The 20,998-nt window shown below is 29.7% G+C and overlaps 2 protein-coding genes across 4 annotated transcripts; both read right to left on the minus strand.

Moving 5' to 3' along the window:
* Positions 1-2,879, minus strand: LOC137807574 (uncharacterized). 2 transcript variants are annotated; one of them, XM_068608285.1, is made up of 3 exons: positions 2,230-2,879; positions 1,213-1,400; positions 1-639 (listed from the first exon to the last, which is right to left on the minus strand). In XM_068608285.1, the coding sequence occupies exons 1-3, from the start codon at positions 2,696-2,698 to the stop codon at positions 121-123; spliced, it is 1,176 nt and encodes a 391-aa protein (XP_068464386.1). In that variant the 5' UTR covers positions 2,699-2,879; the 3' UTR covers positions 1-120. The 2 variants fall into 2 exon arrangements, with proteins under 2 accessions (XP_068464386.1, XP_068464387.1); XM_068608286.1 differs by having other exon boundaries at positions 1,213-1,397; positions 2,230-2,877.
* A 4,782-nt stretch (positions 2,880-7,661) lies between these two features.
* LOC137807575 (putative clathrin assembly protein At5g35200) lies at positions 7,662-12,944 on the minus strand. Of its 2 annotated transcripts, none has more exons than XM_068608287.1 (16): positions 12,641-12,944; positions 12,140-12,251; positions 11,982-12,051; positions 11,715-11,812; positions 11,031-11,172; positions 10,836-10,936; positions 10,543-10,626; positions 10,364-10,414; positions 10,215-10,280; positions 10,072-10,137; positions 9,909-9,989; positions 9,739-9,816; positions 9,055-9,213; positions 8,859-8,934; positions 8,407-8,522; positions 7,662-8,272 (listed from the first exon to the last, which is right to left on the minus strand). In XM_068608287.1, exons 2-16 carry the CDS (start codon positions 12,233-12,235, stop codon positions 7,913-7,915), a joined length of 1,644 nt encoding a protein of 547 aa, XP_068464388.1. In that variant the 5' UTR covers positions 12,236-12,251; positions 12,641-12,944; the 3' UTR covers positions 7,662-7,912. The 2 variants fall into 2 exon arrangements, with proteins under 2 accessions (XP_068464388.1, XP_068464390.1); XM_068608289.1 differs by having other exon boundaries at positions 12,417-12,937.
* Positions 12,945-20,998: the final 8,054 nt, after the last annotated feature.

Below are 20,998 nucleotides of genomic sequence, written 5' to 3' on the forward strand. Positions count from 1 at the left end.
TACGTGTGAATAAAAAAACAAAAATACTTTAATTTATATAATCGTACTCCCTAAATACAGAGCCATTGATAACTGAAAAATATTGAACCTTTACAAGTTGGTGAATCAAAGAAAGCCTAACTAATAAAAATCATCAATAGTGAGCCAATCATTTGACTCATCTTCTGAATCCTTACCTTTTAAAGGAATAGCCTTCTTCCTGCCATCTCTCACAGAACTTTCATGCAGCTGCACCCAGTCACTAGTAGTAGCACCTTCAGGGGATGAACCCCTGATGTCCTGCGTCTCCCTGTAGCTTGATAATTTATCGGAGCTATAACTCCCGTCATCCTCTAGGTCACTGAATGACACATCCTCTTCCTCCTGTTGAAGTTTTGTACAGGAAGCAAATGAACTAGCATCAATATCCGTATCTTCCAACCATTTTTCAGTACTAACTGTGTCATTAACTTCTAAACCTTCTACTGCATTTGTAACCTCAGTCAAAACCTGGTTTTGCTCAAACGAGATACTTTCTCTTTCACGGTTCTCCCTAACCTCTTGATTTGAATCCACAGTCCCATGTTTTCCACTTTCTTCAGCTTGCAAATTTTTCCTCTCTCCAAGTTTCTGGACAAGCACGTCTCTTGCGTCAACAATCTACAAAAGGAAAAAATGGGAGAACATGAATGATATGGCGATCATTTAGAGATTGTCTCTACCCAAACTTGTACAACAGACTAAAAGAGATAATTATCCATGACTCTATCTTCAATCCCATAATTGTTGGGTGCAATAAACGATAATCTGAAAAGTTGTTTATAGAACCAACACATCTGGAGAGAAAGTCATAGAATAAACAAAGACAAATGCTAAAACTTCTGGCCGAAGACATAATTTATCAAAAAGATTACCAGACCCATGAATACTGGTCTGCTATTCACTCATGTATCATAAACAAGCTGTATAATCAAAGGGGGTGGGGGAGGAGAGACTAGAGGATCAATTCAATTAAGCATATAGAAATAGAATAAAGTATAGCTTGTATCACTGCTCTGTATTCTCTTGGCTATAACAATTTTTAGTAGTTCTATAGAAGTTTTGCATTTGTAATTTAGAAATAACAAGGTTTCCTAAAGTATATTGACTGATCTGACTAGCATGCATGAATAATTCACATCTTCAAGTTCTAAGGGAACTTCAATAAGGCAATATTGGTAAAGAAAGACTTGCCTTGGGGGTTGATAGGCACTCATGATCATGCTGATTTAGTCTCGGAAGTATTAACAAAAAATAGATCATCCAAAACTTCTCCACGTTCATGTAACTGCAAAGATTCAGTCTTAGTGCAACGAATTCAGGTACCAGCCGTTCTATAGCCAATGCATGTTCTCTCTGAGAATTGGACATGCTAAAATCTGCTGCAACAAGTCAAATTTCAGAATTAAGGTCCACCAATCTCAATACAAATTCGGTTAGAATAAATAAAAGAAAATGAGTGGTTTTGGTTTCTTGGACTCATGCTATCTCAAAAATAAAAAATTCAAAAACCACTTTCATTAAAAGAAAGTTTGCTTAAGAGTTAAAAAAGAGATATTATCGTTAGCAGACAAGTTTTAGGATTTCGTAATGACTGGGAGTGTGAACTAGATTAAGTTCTGCAAAATCAGAAACGGGGAAAGAGCTTATCAGGTAAATAACAAATAGATCCTCCATTGTCAAGTATAAATGAAGAAAATGCCCAAAAATTACTCCACAAAATAATTTTCTTTTATGAAATCGTTTAAGGGGTTTTCACATATACATAGGAGAGACTAGAGTTTTTTTTGTTAATATCCTGACCTACCAGCTCAGTAAAAGAGCATGATAACCACACATCCCTTACAATCTCTATATCTCCACTCAATTTAACCTACTCAGGATTCATATTTATTTATGAAATCACACAAAACCATAAGCTATACCAATTTCAATTTTCTTTTGCCTACGATGCATGCATGAATGTAATAACTCGTTAGTTACCACAGCAATTATAAGCTTATAAAATGACCACCGGACTCATGAGATCTAGCCAATTAGCCAGAGAGGCTCCACTGCAAAAACTGCATGACCACACAAACTTCATGACCACACGGTTAAATTACAAACGCTCTCATATTATACGGATAATATTCAATTAAGAAAACAGATAAACATGATCAAAACAATTAACAAATAACATGTATTATTATCGAAACGAACTCGAAGTACCGTTATGGAGCGGCAAGGGGAATTCGGTCCAGTACTGAGGCCGCGCAGAAATCTCCTTCACGAAACGCACAACATCTTCCGTCGTTCCAGGCACCGCGTCGTCGTTACTTTGTTGCTGATCAGACTCCAACTGCAACAACTGAGAAGCGAATTTGGAGATTCCAGTGACGGCTTTGTTCGTGGAAATTAGCGAGAGAGAGTTCTTGAAACTTCCACCGATCTCCACGAGATCGTTCCGGATTCCACTCAGAGCTTGAGAGGAGGATGAGGAATCAGCGGAGGAGGAAGAAGAAGAGGACGGCGGCGGAGCGAGGAAGTTGGCCACGCCGCGGAAAATATGGGATATGTCATCCTTGACGCCGTGGAGATCGGCAGCGGGAAGCGGCGGAGAAGAAGATTGGGTAACGGTGCGGTCCCTGAGCTGAGAAGATTCAGGGTCAGGATCGTTGGACTTGAAGAGCCAAGACATTTTTTTTTATTTCTATTATTTTGTGTCTCTGAATTGTTCGTGTTGTTTTCTCCTGCAGAATGATGAGTAACTCAGTTTTGGATACCAAGGAAGTAGTTGTTGAGTTCAACAATTGAAATCGATTTCAAAGGGTTTGCATAAGAACACTGTATTTCTGTTTTATCTCTCCAGCTCAATATATATATATATATATATATATATATATATATATATATATATATATATATATATATATATATCTAAAAAGATAAATCATTAATATTGTGATATAATTTTTTAATTTTTTCTGTTTTTTTAATATCAAAATTTATTTAAAAAACTAATATATTTTAAAATATTCTGACACCTGGAAATATTTTTAAAAATATTTAAAAGAACTCTATAAAATATAATTAATTATACTATTTTCCAATTAAAAAATATTTGTATTTGAAATAACTAAACTATTTGTCATGGGAGAATTATAAATTAAGATTAGATAAATACCTAAATGTTTGCGTAGGTACAACGTAAATCTCGCACAACTGCAACTGCCTTTTCAATTTCTATATCTTTGACCTAATGTCTTTTATTAATTTCTAACTTCGGTTGACTTTAGTTATATTAAAGAAAATAATGCTGTTATATAAGATTATAAGTTGAATTATGAAAAACAAAAAATAGTTTATTAGGATTTTTATATATTAGTGTATAACAAAAAACTTGAATTTTTTTGTTTTTTTATAATATATTGTGGTTTGATGTATCAATTATCTTTTTTGTTTTCCTCCAAATAATCACTACCAAGAAAAATACAACAAAGTTCAACTGAAAAAACTTTAAACAACTCAAACCGATAATCTCTGATGCATTCGTTGAAAATTATAAATTTTAATAGCTCTTACTTTTTATTTAATTGTAATTTAATCATTTTCAATTATGAAAAAAAAAAATACAATATAAGCATAAATATTTCTTATATTGATTTCACAAATTCTAACCATAATATTTATTTAGTTTGTTATTGATAGTTCACATTTTGATCTGAATTCAATAAACTGATTGATCAAGTAAACTAACTATATTTACCGTTTTTTTTTCTTATTTTGGGAACATTCATTTTAATATATTTAAGGTTTGTTACTGTTATATTTTTATTTTCATGCATTATTTTAAATTAAATCAATTTTGGATATTTTTTAAGCAAAAATATTTTAATATTATTTAGCCAAGATTTTCAATATTTAAAAACTGAAACTTATATATTTCCTTTTGTATTTATTTTATTTAGCTAGAAACAGGAAAATAATAAGGGGTGGGATCCCATTTATTAATTATGAAACGTTGATGTGCAATGCAACAAAAAGAGATTATTAATGGATTGTCTTTTCAAATTTGCTGTATTTATTATATATAAATAACATATAAAACATAATAGGATTACTTTTTTAAAATCAATAATGAAAATATAATATATATTTAGTTTGTTGTTCAATATTTAGTAATCAATTTATTGAATATTTCATATTATCGAGATAGTCTTACATTTTTAAGTTCATATTAATTTGGAATATCGAATATTTTTATAAGTGAATAACTCACTCGTCCTCATCAAACAAAACACAATAATTCATAATAGATCCGATCTTCATCGAACAAAGCACGACAATCCATCAATAGAGAAGTAGAGAACATTTGGATAATCTCTACCAAGAACATTTGACACCCACTGTAGGTCTTCATCAAGCTTGAGCGAAAGTGACATTATAAAGTAATGAAGGATGACAAAAGCCATGGGAGAGATCTGCAAACGGGACATGGCAATAACCGATGAAGAAGATGAAACGAAGGTCATGAATAATACTACATGTAATATAAATTATTCAAATTCAAATTGTTGTAATGGAATTATGTACTTTTTCTTCTTAACTCGAATTTTGTCCCTAAGGAGTATGTTTTCGAGTAAGGTTTTAATGAGACATATTCTTGAAATAATTTTTTTTTCATATATAAAAAATTACATTCAAAATTATTTGAGGTAGTTTGAAAATATAATCATCACATCGGATAATCCGTGAGATTGTTTGAAAATAAACGGTCACTACATCGGATAAAAAATTTAATTATCTAAGATTGTTTGAAAATAAACAACAATCACATAAGATCATAACACAAAGTCATTTGAAAATAAATAATCATTATCTGGAGTTGTTTGAAAATAAACGATCACCGGATGAAAAAAAATCCAAATTTGTTCGAGATTGTTTAAAAATAAATTGTCACTACATTGGATCAAAACTATACAAAGTCGTTTGAAAACAAAACGACCATGAGATTGCTTGAAAATAAAATATCATCACATCAGATCAATACAAAGTCATTTGAAAATAAGAGTTCATCATCATAAATTGAAATTGTTTGAACAATTGCCACATCATATCATAGTCGCTTGAAAATAAGCGATCATCACCATCATTCTAAGTGGTTTGAAAATAAATGACCATCACACCAAATCAAATATAGTTTGAAGTGGTTTAAAGATAAATGACCATCATAATAATAATTACTTTAATTACAATAAACTCAAATCATCAAACTATATAAATAATTGCAAAATCCAATATGGAACTGGTTATACAAATATAACTTATTTTTCAAAGCTGAAGTTAAAGTTCAAAACAAAGTTTAAGTGTCTTAAAAATGGATTTTGGAAGACTTGTGTAACTCGATACTAACTTAATTTCATTCCAATTACTTAAATACCTTTATATTTTTAAGTTTTTACTAACTTTTAACGTGAAATTTTTTTTTTTTAAATGTTTAAATATAATAAAAAATATTCTTTAATATATATTTTAGTCGTGTATGATTTTTTTTAAAACATTGATATATTTGTAACTTAATAGAATAAAAATGTTCTTCAAAGTTCAATTTATAGTAATGCCTTTCCATGGGGCAGCAATTTCATTAATAGTAATAAACCTTTACATAAGGCCAATGACTTTAAGAACTAGTAAAGTATACTTTTAAGAAATTGAGTTAATATTTTAATATGATAATATTAAGGTATAAATATGTTTCAATGTATGTAAATATGGTTTTGTCTAATTTTAGTTTTTATCCTTTTTTATTTTTCTTAATATTCTTTTTTAGTGTTTACAAATAATATAATCAAGATAACTAAAATAACTAAATTATATATAGTAATGTACTTAAGTAATATATTTACATTATAACACACACGTACACATGTACATGTATGAGGTTAATTACATACACTTATTTTTATATTTTTTTTTTTTAGTTTTTAGTATACTATTTAGATTGTTTCTATTGCTTTTGGTGTATTATTTTAATTTACTTCTAACATTACACCTTTAAAAAAAATTATATCTTAGGTACTTATAGTTTTTTAAGAGAATACTTTGTATTATTTTTACATTTCAATTCATCAATTTTATTTAATTATGATATAATTTACTTTTAATACATTACAAGCAGCGATTTTGTTTCCAGACAAAAGTACTGTATTAGAAATAACTTATAAGCGTATACATTATAATTTTTAAAAAAATGTACAATATTTTAAAAATAAAACGATGAATTGAAAAGTAAAAAAAAAAAATAGATGATTACCTTATATAAAAAAAATATTAAAAATATAAATACATTACTTAATCGAAATATGTATCAAAAAGACTATTTAAAAGTATTTTTTTACTATATTACCTATCTTAAATTAGTAATATTCATTTTGTTCACCGTGTTAGCACTATAATAATTATAATTAGTGATAAAAAAATATAAAAAATCTAAAAATAATAAATTTTTTACAAACATTAAATCAAATAAGTTTTGTATAGATGTGAAATATATTTAAGAATATAATTGTTGTTTTTGTTATGCAATAAAATGCTATTTACAGCAGTAACCCAACTAAGTGATGACTATCTAGCTTTAAAATTTCGAGCTGAATAAGTTGTTAACATGGTTTTGAGATAACTTACAAAATAATAGTTAAACAACGTTTAAAGTCATACGTATTTGAGCTTAAATAGTAACCATTCCATGTTTTTATCTCTAATATAGAAAGAGAAAAGTAGTTGAAAACTACGAAAAATAAGTAGCCTAAATTAAAATAAAAGATTTTAATAAATTTTATGTGGAAGGAGCTACTAATACTTTATACAAACAATTAACATAATTTTTCAGTGATTAGAAGTTAAATTTATTTATCATTAACCAAAAAAATATGAATAAGTATTAATAGTTAAAAATTAAATAATCAATTAGTTAAATCTAACATCTTCACAATGAAACATAAAGTGCACATCCTGTGGTAATCAGGTAGATATAACAAACTTTAATATCGTATATTCTCCTTGAAAAAACTCGTGAAATAAAAAAAGTAAATGTTTATCCATCTTCAATTTAAATTAAGATGTCTCATAAGCTTAATCTTATATCAAATCAATGATAGGTGAGGAAGCCATCACTGTCTCACTTTGAAAAGATATAAAAGGGCATAACAACAATGATATAGCGAAGACTTTATCAAGAAAAAACAGTAGAGCTGTCAAAGACTTGAGGAACAGTTTATCACAACACATCTGAAAAGATTACGAGTATGATTGTGTTAAACCATGACACAATTGACCAGTGTTTTTGTTTGTTTTAGTCTTTTAGATATGATTTCTTTATAGTTCACCCTTCGAGGAAAAAATGAGTATAAATTAAATTAAATATTTATACAAACGTCTTACAGAATATAACATTGCACATGGCTATGAAGAAAAAAATAGTTCATCAAACCAAAATTATACATTTATTAGACTTTGACATAATTTCATTGAACAAATTGCAGAACAATCACATAATGAATATACTTACCACCGTATAAAGGAAATGGCAACTTAGAACAATATGTTCCAATATATCAAGAACAAATTTTCTGCTAAAGCGTTGAAGTGATCAATCAGGGGCATAAGAAACTAAGTGGTTTTAATCAAAGCTCATTATCAATTTACCTTGTACATAAAAAATCATATAATCAAAACCCTCCCTCTGCTAATTATTCAAAAAGAATTTTCACTCTAGCTAACTATGCCACACACAACGTATGATACAAGTCAATTCTTCTTCTTTCCCAACCAAAAGCTGGGAGTAATCAGAGTACTCATTTCTTTTCTTCCAACAGCTTATTAAGGATTTGTTTTTCTTTTCCACAGGAAATGCCTAGATTAGACCTGTATATGGATTGTATGATTGAACAGGCATACCTGAGCCATAGGGGTGAACAGTGGCTCCATAAGGATTTCCGAAAGGATTTACTGATTGTTGTTGAGGGGCCATCATCATCATTTGCTGCTGCTGCTGCTGATACATGAAAGCTTGCTGCTGGTTGGACATAGCAGCCATCTGAACAGAATGTGGAGCAGCAACTGCAGTAGAGGCAAAAAATGGATCATGCATTGTTGGTTGCATCGCGTTTCCCGCTGGCGCTGACTCCCATGGATTATAGCTCACACTTTGGGTGTTTCTCCTGAGTGCATCATCGTAAAGGCTGTCTAAAGTAAGCTTGTCCAAACCTCCAGCCTGATACCAAGTAGGTCATCACTCATAGTCAGAAGAACAAAAGGACGTGTTTATGCAAAAAGTTTGTGTGTTTATGCTAGAGAAGTATTAAATGTTGAGACAGACAGACCAATTCATAGTAGAAGAGAGCCTACCAATTTGCTAGCTGCTGCAGCACTCTCATTTGAACTAGGAGCAGTAACAAGTGCCAATTCCCATCCTGTAGTTCCATTTGTTGGATTTGAAACAGCAGAAGGTTGTTGTTCAACAGCTGAAAACCACCATTAACAAGACATCATACACATTTACCCCAAGACATATGCCTACATATATTCTAAATAGTAGATATCAAATTGAACCTTCTAGTCTTAACTGCCAACAAAGTGCAGGAAAAGGAAAACAATGCAGGAGTGCAACTCACATGACTACCACTAATATTAAGAGGCTTAATCCTAATAATTTCAAATATCACACTTCTTGAAATGAAAAAGAGTTCAGTTCAATTCTATGAGCCAATTATTACTGTCAATTCTTTTTTAAGGTTCACAAGTGCTTTTATGCAATGTATTAATTAACCAGAAATGGAAGATAAGGAACAACAAATTACCAATGGGAACAATGGCTAAAGCCAATGCATTTTTCTCTTCCAACTCTAAAGCAGCTGGAACTGGATCCTCCAAATTCTAGTTAGTAAGCAAAAGAAAAAACTGTTAGTGCAGCAAAAGCATTACTAGAAGAACCAGTCATCAATCTGAATTATATAAAAAACAGGGCAAGTACGCACACAAGAAAAAATTAGTTACCAATAGATCAGGTGGTGGTTGTACTGGTGGTGCTTCCACTTTCACAGGTTCAGAAGGAGGAGGTGGAGGAGGTGAAGGTGAAGGTGAGGGTGGGCGTTCCTCTTGCACTTCTGTTGTCTTTTTATATTCAATAGCTAAAACTTCTTTATTTTCAATAGCCTGCGTTCAATATGGAACCACTGGTTGGTAAAATATATTTATATGGCCTATATATAACATTGCAACACATAGCTTCCTGAAACAAATGGAAGGAGAAAAAGTATGTTGATGACAAACAGATAAAGCTAAAATACAACAAATATATGAAATCCATTGCAGAAAGACGAAATATTGTGGAAAAAGTAGTGTGTGTAAAATCAACATGGAATGTTTCTTAAGGTAACGGAAAAGATTTCCAAATGTTTTGTTGGGCCTTATAAATACCTCAAAGAACAATCAAAATGTATTAATTTTGAATTTTCAGTATATACCGACTTTCCAGGTTGCAACAATGGTTGAACCACTTTAATTAAAAGAAAATGAAATTTTCAGAAAGAATTGTATCATTGTTTTAAGTAGTAGACAGCCAACAGGGTCTTCCCTGGTGTGTCTCTTCTGTGTTGCCTTTTATGATTGCATCCTTAACTTAACATAAAGCCACAGAGACATCCAAAGCATGAAACAGTTATGCAATGTTTTCCATACCAGATCCTTTCGAACTATTTGTCCCTGGGGAGCGTCTTTGACATACTCTTCCATTGCTTGCAGAAATGATGAAGGGGGCTTCATATCACCAACCAAAAACTTAGTATGTGTTTTTCCAAAAGAACTATTGAAAAATCAAGCTAAAATGTCAGACATAAACAAACCAAAACCTGTTCAACTTTTATAAACTTCTCTCCACGTCCAATATCAAGATTTCGGCATATTTCATAAAACTCTGAAAGTCTCTCAGCCTGGATTTGTATAAAGGATCTTTAGTGTAACTGTGTAGATTAAGTTAAAAATAGAAAAAGAAAATTACACCATTACAGATACCTGCTGCCCAACCCTCCTGTATATATCAAGAGCTTTCAGAGCATCATGGCGTTGCATCTCAAAAAACTGTTACAATAGTCTCATAAATACATAGAAAGTTGAACATCAAGCTTCACATCCAAGAATATAATTACCACATATACCTTGTCAACCATATTGACTGTGCCATCACTAATAGCTTGATAAATTTTAATGCTTTCTGAAGCAACCTATATGCAATACAAAGTCCGTTTAGAAAGGAGGAAAAGGAAAAACTACTAAAGCATATAGTATGGTTATATAATTGACCTACCATTGAGAGTGCTAACTGAATGACAAAGTTATTTACAGCTGCCCCGTGTGGCTGCACCACATAAAAGTTAAAACAGGTTGAACAATTATTATGATGCCAGCATTGTAAAATTTGTTCATTCAATCAAGCCTTTAGGTAAAAATTTCATCTATCTTGAACTATTTGAATCAAAAGCTTACCTGGCATCCAATAACTCGATTGAGAAGTTGTTGTAAAGCTGGCAACTGCTCTAATAGTTCTGCGGTATCCAAATCTTTGGTCCTCTGACAAAATTCACAAATGAAGTTTCCTAATTTAGATTTATGTATTTAATGAGATAGCAATGAAAAGTGAGGGCCTTTTACCATCATATTATTACTGAATAATACCCATTAATAAATAATACGCAGTTAATTCAACTACTCATTTCAAAGTGAAAAATCTGAATTGTTAAATTGGTAAGTTTATGAAAATAAAATGAAAAATTACTTACAGGGCGGTCTGCCTCAATGTCATACTTCAACACACGAAAACATTCCAGCCTTTCCTCCAAAAATAATGCATAAGTGCGCACCCATGAAGAATAATCCCATGCTGTGTAATGAAACAATAATCGACATCTACAGAGTCAATAAACATAATAACGAAAATGAAAATAAAGTCAATAATGAGAAAGAGACAGTGGCACCATTTGGACTGGAATCATCTTTAAAATGAGCCATGTTGAGCATATGACTTCTACTTCTCCCATAATTAATGAGTTCTTCATGAAATGTAGGATCCACTTCCCTTAGAGCACGGTGAATAACAATTAAAGTTTTCAATGCAACCTAAAGTTAAACACTTGTCAATCAACCAAATATAAGCAAAATAAAAACACAGATGCTCAGAGGTGATTTACATGACAACCACAGAAGTTGAAAAGACAACTGAAGAATTAGCTGAGAACAGCAGAAGTTGCCATGCAAATATAGCGCACACAATACAGTAGCTTTAGAACTAGATGAAATGATCTTGTTTTTGCAACAATGCTGATAGTCATAGTCATTAAACACATTCTTGGTGAACTTTCGTTAACATTTACTATCTTGGTATTGTTCTTTATCCCACTTTTATTTGCCAACAAGGTCAAAAGTGAAAATCATAGCACAACCTCCAGAAGTGAGGGACGCATTATAATTCATGTATATGACTCATGAATGTAATATTTCATTTCAACAACCTTTGCAACAAAAGAATAAAAGCAACAGATAATGAATTCATAAAAGTTTCATCACGCATTCCAGGTCTTTGAGTGAATATACTGACAAGATTTCATGTCCATATAAAAAAACGTCATATTTAGCACAAGATCTAAGACAGGTGCACATACTGCCCAGTTATGTGTCTTTGATAATCGCCGGGCAAGAGCGTGGATGCAATAGGCAACATCGGCTCTAGGTCTTGTAGCTGAGATAGCTGCAAATATAGCTGCAAGACAGAGCATAGAAACAAGAGGAATCAAAACCTTAAATTGTCCAACAATTATTCCTCCCACAATCCATAAATATATAACAAATAGCATAAACATAAAATGAACAGTAAATTCACCACACTAATTATTTCTTTGCAAAGAATCATAGAGAGGGAGAAAACCAACCTCGTATGTGTTTTTCCTTCGCTTGACGTTCAACATGATTTGTGGCTCTAACTATAGAAATGTCCAATTCCTGGAAAACAATAAACCCATTGAGAACCAACACAAAACACCTGATCCAAAGATCCCATCCAACAGAATCTGTCTCCAAATAAGTCTACCTTGTAATCACTGTTGACCTTAGCCAATGAGACTGTTGTGGTGTCCTTAAGTGCCCCGAGTGCCTTTCTCAGACTCTTCTGCGTGCCACCCGACATCCTCTCCCTCACTTAACTACAAAATTCAGCCAAAACTCAAAATTAAGATCTCATTTATTCATTCCTAAACCCCACTCCTTTCATTCAAAAACCAACTAATCTGACGCCAAACAAACACGGTGCATCAATAATTAATCAAGTGTAAGTAATGAGTATCTCTTAAATTAACTCGACAACGCACTTGTTATATCACTGTACTCAGATCCAACTAAGGACAAAACCCTCATCGACAACAAAATAACCCCAAAGCTCAGAATAACTTGGAGAATCAGACAATAACCGAACAAGCTTCAAAATTAACAAGGAAAATGAAGAAGAACGGAGATATAACAGCCAAACGCGGCCTTACAGTCATTTAAAAACTAAAAGAAAAAGCAAGGCATTGTCGAGAAAAGGTGGGCTCACAGAATTTTGCAACAAGCGAATCGAATCAAATTGAGGAAGAAGAAGAAGAACCGCAAGTAGAGAAGTAGCTTCTTCGGCACAAAAACAAGAGCACGATCTACGGTTAGAACTAAATCTCTCTGAAGCTGAAGAAGCCGAATCGGAGGGGGAGAGAGAGAGAGAGAGGGAGAGAGAGAGAGAGAGAGAGAGAGAGAGAGAGAGAGAGAGAGAGAGAGTAACGTTGTGTAGCTGAGACCAGAGAGAGAGAGAGAAAAGTCGACAGACAATATAGGCTTGGTTTGGTTGGTCGTCGGCGTCTGATGTTAATTTTTAATTATATTATTAATAATATTATATGATATTGTTTTTTTTTAATTTATTATTGTTGGTGTTGGAAGGAAGAAAAAGAAGAAGCCCAACAAAAAATTAAGGATTAGCATTTTGGTTTGGCTTAATCTTGGTGTCAGAAAATACGGTAGTGTAAGAAGTTGTACTGTTCCGTGGTTAAATTGGGATTTGATCCCCTGCTTTTGTCTCTACCGTCTCTATTCTTGGTCTCTTCTGCCACCTCACCGCCTTCAACCACCGCCCCCACTGTTTAACGCCTTTTTTTTACTCTTCAAAATTCTTATACGTTATTATATTAATGCAATCACTCCACTATTTTATTAATAACTACATTACAAAATACATATTTCGATTGTTTCTATTCACTTTTTAAACAATTCCTTTTCTATATTTATATATTAAAATCAAATTACCTGATTACCAAAAGCATTATCATAATCACATACAAACAAAATATTTGGAAATAATATTCTTTGAAAAAATCCTTGATGAGCTGTTTTGTACTAAAAATGGAAAGAAAAATTAGGATGATAATGATGATATTTGGGTGAGTTCTTTTTTTCATTGCTGGATTTAGTTGAGTTGTGTGATTCAGAGAGAAAAAAAAGTAAATAATTGTTATAATAGAGAAAATCATTGTATTATGTGTCATTTATTTTTATTATTCTTTTTTCTTATCTTTGTTTTGTTTTTCTTAAAGAAAATGCATTTAACTTGTACTTAATTTTCAGCTATTTTTAGTGATTTTTTGTGTTAATTTAATCTTTTAAATATTGTTATGCTTTTCTATTTCACTATTTCAATACACTTCTTTAATTTTTAAAATTAAAAAAATAGAATTAGAATTTTTTTTTTAAAATTAAACCACTATCAAAACTAAAAATATAATTTAGTCTATAAAATAAAATTTGATTTTACATAAAAAAAATATAAATATATATTTTTATGCATATCAATTATTTTACTAAACGTTTTTAATTTAATAGGCTGACTAATTTATAAGTTTTTATCTTTCAACTAGCTATAAACTTGTATTGGCTAGTTTTGCCACACCTGATCTATTTAAAGGGTGTTGTCAACTATCGTTTTTTTATTTATGAAGATATTATTATCTTAATTATTATTACTGTCATTAACTATTAGATCACCACAACTATAAAATAAATTTATAATTATAAAGTAGTTCTTTAATTGTAATGCTAACTTTGATGAATTGGAAATTACTACCAAATTTAATTTCTTTTGGGAAAAGAAGGTATTAATTATAGATCAAATAGAATTGCAGATTTATTATTTTAAAAAATAAATAATTAGTTTTAAACTTAGAAAGTATACAATATTCCTAACGTAAGTTTTTTTACCGTGTTATAAATCTAAAATGTTCATTTATTTATCTAATATTTAGTATCTCTCAAACGGAAAAATCTAATTGATTACGTGATTTTTTATGATTTTTTTAACATCTCAATATTTTCCCACATTTAATAACCATAATTTATATAAAATATTAAAATAAATATATAAACATATTTTTATCATTTTTATATAATATTTTAAAACATATATTTCTTCATAAGACTTTAAATATTTATAAAAAAAATATTATTTTAAAAAAATATATTATTTAAAAAAAAATATTTTCATCATCCAGCTTCTTACTGAGGAGCTCTATCACTTGTAATATCATCTATTTTAAACATTCACATAAAAGCATCAATTCTCATGCATTTCACATAACTATAAAGTGTCTATAAAAATTCAATATTCATTTTTCTCATGTCAGATTTCTACTGACTCACAACACATTAGACACTTGATTCTACTTCCAGAAGACTCGTGTATTAAAATTAGAATTCCGAGACTCGCACTTGTCATACTACTCGTTGTGAATCCACATAATCATGCCCATAAACATCTCAATATCTTATTATCTCATCATCTTGTATGACATGGTAGATTCATATGACCCGAAAGACCATATTATATTTTAAACCGCAAACAAAGTCATATGAACTTCCATAGACTCTCACCAACTGAATAACTTCATCCATGTGATTCTATTATATCAGTAGAGTCAAGATCGTCTCATTGGATTGGGACCTGACAGATCAATACACCATAACAACAATCTCAAAACGGTATTTTCTTTCCTGAAAATGCTATATTTTAATCACACTTTCACATCATTGCACACTTCATTTAACACATCAATACACCATTCAATCACAACATATATTTTAAACTTTCTAAACCATCCAAATATATACAAAAATTCATTTAACAATAATAATCCAAAATAAATTATGCTAAAATAATAATAGTAAATTATATATTTTTTTAATTGGCTTGAGCTAAAAATTTTAGTGTGAGCTAAAATACACCAGAGTGCACCCAAATTGACTTGAATGAAAAAATTTAGTGTGAGCTAAAATACACCAGAGTGCACCCAATATTTTCATTCAAATTGTTATTTTATCAAATATACCAAACCAAAATAACAAAGTCCCTGCTGTAGATAAATAATTACTATAAATCAATATCAAACTACCAATACTCAACAACATTATCCTTTAAGTGGTTCATCAAACTTCATCAAAATATTTAAATACATTCATTTACTAATTCAAATCAACAACAATATAATTTTATAACATCTACCATATATCAAATTTCACATTCAAATCTCAATCAACTTCCGCGTCACCCCCACATCCAGATCTTCTAGCCTAGTGTTCTATTGGAAATTAAGACTAGCTTTCCTTACCTGAACTTGAGCAGATGCTCCCTAAGAACTTCAAATCTACCAAAAGCTTCAAGGTCACTTAACTTGCACCAAAGAGTCTTGATCACAAATCTAACTATACCACTATGATCCTGACCTGAGCTAACAAGACTAGTTCTGAAGATACAAACATCACATACAAGATTAACTAAGGGCAAACCTAACCAGATCAAAACTAACCCGATCAAAACTATTTCCAAAGAAAATGAGTCAAGAATGAACTTACTCTATCTAAGATTTTGATCGGGCAATCTTGTAGAGTTCACTGTCAGGAGTCCAATGACAAACTCAAATCATTGATATAATGAGCGAGGAGGTCAGAATCTTAGAGAGAAGAGAGAGAGAAAAACTTTCTAAGAGATGGTGATTTTTTTAAAATGGAACTTGAATAACTGAATTTCTATTTATATGTTTTTTTTTATTTTAATAATAAAATATTCAAATATTATTTTAATTATACCAATTTTACTCTAAAATTAATTTTCTTTATCCTTACAATTTTTAATTATTATCTAAATCCAAATTCACTCGAACTAAGATAATGCTGATACTACTAATATAATTTACAGTAGAGATATGTCAGAATTTCCTTTGATAAATTAGGCTTTTTTTTTTGGATGGTCACAGTTTATAGAAATGTGTCTCTACAACGTAATGCCCTGTTGGCTGGGAGCATATTTTTTTTTATAATATAGGATAGTTTTTTTTTTTTTTTGTATTATAAATACAAAACATTTACTAATATTATCAACATACATAAAGCATACTTCAGTAGAATTTATTTTCTCAAGTACATTGTCCTCGTAGACTTTAAATGATGTTTTGCTGAAAACAATATAATTATTCCTGTTTAAACGAATGCAATCATCATTTTTAAAGAATATAGTTTTAACTATAATTATGTAAATTATTTTATTAAATATTTTATTTTTCCTTTTATAGTCTTTATTGCGAAAACCTTTCAATTTTTTTATCACCTAATCTTTGTTTAAACTTAAAATAGATAATTTTGAAATAAGTAAATGGGATTTGTTTATGAAAATAAACAAAAGTGCATAATAAATAAAATTAGACCACGGCAAGAAAATCATGGAATAAAAACTAATTTTAGAGATAAAAAATAATTAGTTGTTATAGTGACTAAATTAGAGATCATTTTAAAAACTAAAAAAACTTTTGGTTTCTAAATTAATTTTTATTATTGTTAAATAGTTTTTACATTGGTATTTAATTAGCTACCAATGTTTTTTTGTTATTAAATTTAGAATCTAAATAATTGGTAGTTAAAACCTAAATCATTTAAAATGATCTATAATTTTTTAGTCTTTAAAATGGTTTATAATTTAGTTACTATAATAACTAATTATTTTTTATTTTTAAAATTGATTTTTATTTCATGATTTTCTTGTAATGAATAAATACATAAAAAAAATACACATCTATTTAATTTATTAAAACAATCCCAAATAACCAGCCTTAAATATAGATATATTACATATTTAAAGTTAAGTTTGGAGACACAGGTAAACATTTCCTTTTTACAAAAAAATTATACTCTATTTTTTCTTATTGCTTTTGGACATTGAGAAACTAGTGTATTTAATCCTGGGGTGTGAGGTACGTGATCGTGTGTTTCATGACAATCACTATTAGCACAACATAAATATATATAAATTTTCAACGTATTTTAAAAAAAGTTCTAATGATTGTTGACTAATATTTTTGTAAAAGACAAATATAAAATTTCTATTATAAATTTACCAAAGTTCTGGAAAGTGTTAATTATTTAAGTAAAATTTATCTTGTGTATTTTTGTACTAATATTTGAAAAAAATACTATTAATACAGTTAACATTTCAATAAATATATATAATAAAATTGAAGCTTTATGATTGTTTGCTGTTATGTAAATCCGAGTCATCCATCCCTTAATTGGCGATGAGAAAGGCAAAGGTTGAGTGGTGATGATGGGAAATTAAAGAATAGAGACAGTGACAGTGAGAGTGACAAGAGGATGGCAGCAAAGGCATTATATATGGGAGGGTACTGATGAAAATGTTAATCAAACCTAGCAAAGACAATGATTGGAGGATGCTGGTGACAATTATAATCAGATAAAACCCATAACCATGGATAAAAAAATGAAACTAGCAACAACCATGATTACATAATTCTGCTGTCAACATAACCAGCATTGGTAAAGGTTGTTGCCAAAGTTTGCCACAGCATGCATGCAACAAAGAGCATGAATTAAAAAAATGAATTGCCAAAAGCTGATGATGACTTAAACAGATGTATGTATATTAAGGTTGAATCTGAATGGAGTACTTGTTCTATGTATGTAAAGCAAATGCTTCTCTTAATTGGAAAGGAACTGAATGAAAATGCTATGGAAGTACAAATTATGGGGTTGATTGATAAAATCTGCTTACCAACTCTACCAGGGGACATGTCACAACCAACCTCCATTAATGGGGACATTTCAACTCATCATTTTTTATGGCAGGGGTTGATGAGGTGCAGCCGTGCAAACATGGAGTTTAATACAAACTTAATTGCCTTTTTCCTCATGCCTTCGATTTACCAATGATGATAAAGTAAAGTACTCCATCACTCTTTTCACTGGTGTTTCTCACATTGGAATTTGAAAGAGCTAAAGTGTTTTAAATCTTACATCGATCAGAGATGAGAACAATTCATTGGATACAAATTTCATCTCATGAGTCGGTTTTATAAGGTTGAATTAAACTTAAAGTCCACTTCATAATATGGTATTAGAGCTATTTTCAAGTCTATCCTATCGAGTGTTTGTTGGACTTATCAGGTCACCCACTATCGGACCGTTATTGGATCACCCACAATATGTTATCCCACACATGAACTGTCACATTGACGTGAGGGATTTGTGTTGAAGATTCTACATCGACTAGAGATAAAGACAATTCATTGTATATAAGTGGGTGGGTGCAAACCTCACCCCTTAAATGATATTAAATTAAACTTAAAAGTCATCATAATATAAAATAATATAAAGAGGTAAATTACCTTAAAAACTTAATTCCGTAGCCTTATTTACAGGTTATGCTTAAATTGTTCTTACACAGAACAGTAGAAAATCGTTTTCTGTCTTCTATTGTCCACTTCACTTCTCGGGTCTCGGTTAGGAATCAAAGTAAGTTACTCTTAAATTAGAGTGTGTAATAAATATTAATAAATATATTTTAATATAATATTATTTAAATATTTATTTGGACGAGTTGAATTTTCATGTTTATAAATTTTAAATTAATATAATTTTAGTAATTAATTTTCATATTAATCTTGACATTGTGTACAAGTCTGTCTAATTTATCTTTTTATTTGCCTTTAAGATGTTGAGATATTCTTATTTTAGTATTTAGTTACTTTGACCGAAAATCTCAAGATAATGTCGGCACATTATACTACGTAAAGAGTTTAAGTTTTCAAACATACTTGGCGGTTCATGATATATATAATGTTGAAATTCAATTGAGCGACTTAGAACCTTTGGTTGACTTAACACACAAGCACAAAACTGCCAAATATAAGAGACCAAACACAACATAAAAGGTTTCATTTTATTTTATTTTCGTTATGAGTGGCACATCAAACAATTCAAGAGCGTGAAAGATTTAGATTTTCTTTCAAGCATGAATCAATTCAGTAATGATTATAAATATTATTAATATTATTAACTTTTAATACATTACATATAATTTATATATAACATTTTTTATTTTTTAATTAAATTTAAAATAAGTTAGTATATAACAATTTTTTTTAATTAAATTTTTAATACATTATATACTGATATAATTTGTATGTAACACCTTTTGTTATTTTTTAATTAAATTTAAAATAAGTTACATATAAATTATATCAGTATGTAACAATTTTTTTTAATTAAATTTTTAATGCATTACATATAAATATAATTCATATGTAACATTTTTTATTATTTTTTATTTAAATTTAAAATAAGTTACATACAAATTATATACATATGTAATAGTTTTTTTTAATGAAATTTTTAAATACCATACATACGGATTATATCTGTATGTAATAATTTTTATTTTAATTAAATTTTAAATATCTTATATACGAATTATATACGTATGTAATTATTTCCTTTTCATGGCATCAAAGTTATATACGAATTATAACGGTATGTAATTATCTTTGGTTTACATGTAGAAAAATATGTATGTAATGTCTATTTGCACATTGAATACAATCTGTTTGTAAATATTCGTATGTAACTTTCACTTTATATACGAATTTTTATCCGTATGTAATAATCGGTATGTAATTTCATATTTTCTTGTAGTGATTCTTTTTCGGAAGACTCATTAAGTATGTGTCTACCAGAGACTAACATCTAATCTACTCCAATCAGATCAGGGTAGGTCCTAACATCAATATTGTGTGACTAGAAGCGATCACATTGTGTATGAATTCTCTCTCCAACTTCTTACAAAGTGATACCTTAGCCTATGTGACTTAGATTATTTGTGAAGCCAAAGAATCTCTCTTCATAGGCTTCTCATACTTAATGTACTAAAACATCTCATACATTACCCCGAATGTATGACATCAAGTTCATGCAAACTTTCATCAATCACATATAACACATATCATTCACATACAACACATCATTCACATACAATGCATATCAATCATTCATACATACATAATTTAAGATTTCTCAAATAAATATTATATATATATATATATCAAATTCATATAAATTCATAATCAAATTCAGTTTAACTAACTTTATAACCTAACATGCATATAGTTACTAGAATAACATATTATCTAAATTAGTTATCTAAGATTCTATTAAAAAATCCCTTACCTGTAATTTCTTATTCCGAGAAAATTCTTGTTCAAGTAAAGGAATTTCTCTAAAATCTAGAGATCTAAAATAAGTTATCCAAACATCATCAAAATTTAGTATATGATAAAATAGGTTGAGATGAACATTTTTCTCAACTGTCTCCATCAAGATTGATGGCTAAATTATAAAGAAAACAGAGATCAAATGATCTTTAGAGTAAAAATGAACTTATTCTATTTAAAAATCTTATCGGTATAAATATTTCATGACTTTTCAGCTACAAATCAGATTTTGGAATAAATGAGTTACGATAAAGAAGTTGAAGAGTTATATTTTTAATGTATTGACATTTACATCATATAATATTTATCTCTACATTAACATA

This window comes from Phaseolus vulgaris, chromosome 3, assembly GCF_000499845.2.
Source record: "Phaseolus vulgaris cultivar G19833 chromosome 3, P. vulgaris v2.0, whole genome shotgun sequence".
NCBI lineage: Eukaryota > Viridiplantae > Streptophyta > Magnoliopsida > Fabales > Fabaceae > Phaseolus > Phaseolus vulgaris.

Coding starts and splice junctions, on each gene's coding strand:
- LOC137807574 (XM_068608285.1), bottom strand. CDS start 2,698: ATGTCTTGGCTCTTCAAGTCCAACGATCCTGACCCTGAATCTTCTCAG. Junction 1,401..2,229: donor CCCCTTGCCGCTCCATAACG/GTACTTCGAGTT, acceptor GACTTGTTGCAG/CAGATTTTAGCATGTCCAAT. Junction 640..1,212: donor AGTGCCTATCAACCCCCAAG/GCAAGTCTTTCT, acceptor TTCCTTTTGTAG/ATTGTTGACGCAAGAGACGT.
- LOC137807575 (XM_068608287.1), bottom strand. CDS start 12,235: ATGTCGGGTGGCACGCAGAAGAGTCTGAGAAAGGCACTCGGGGCACTT. Junction 10,937..11,030: donor AGATGATTCCAGTCCAAATG/GTGCCACTGTCT, acceptor TTCATTACACAG/CATGGGATTATTCTTCATGG. Junction 9,214..9,738: donor AAATAGTTCGAAAGGATCTG/GTATGGAAAACA, acceptor TATTGAACGCAG/GCTATTGAAAATAAAGAAGT.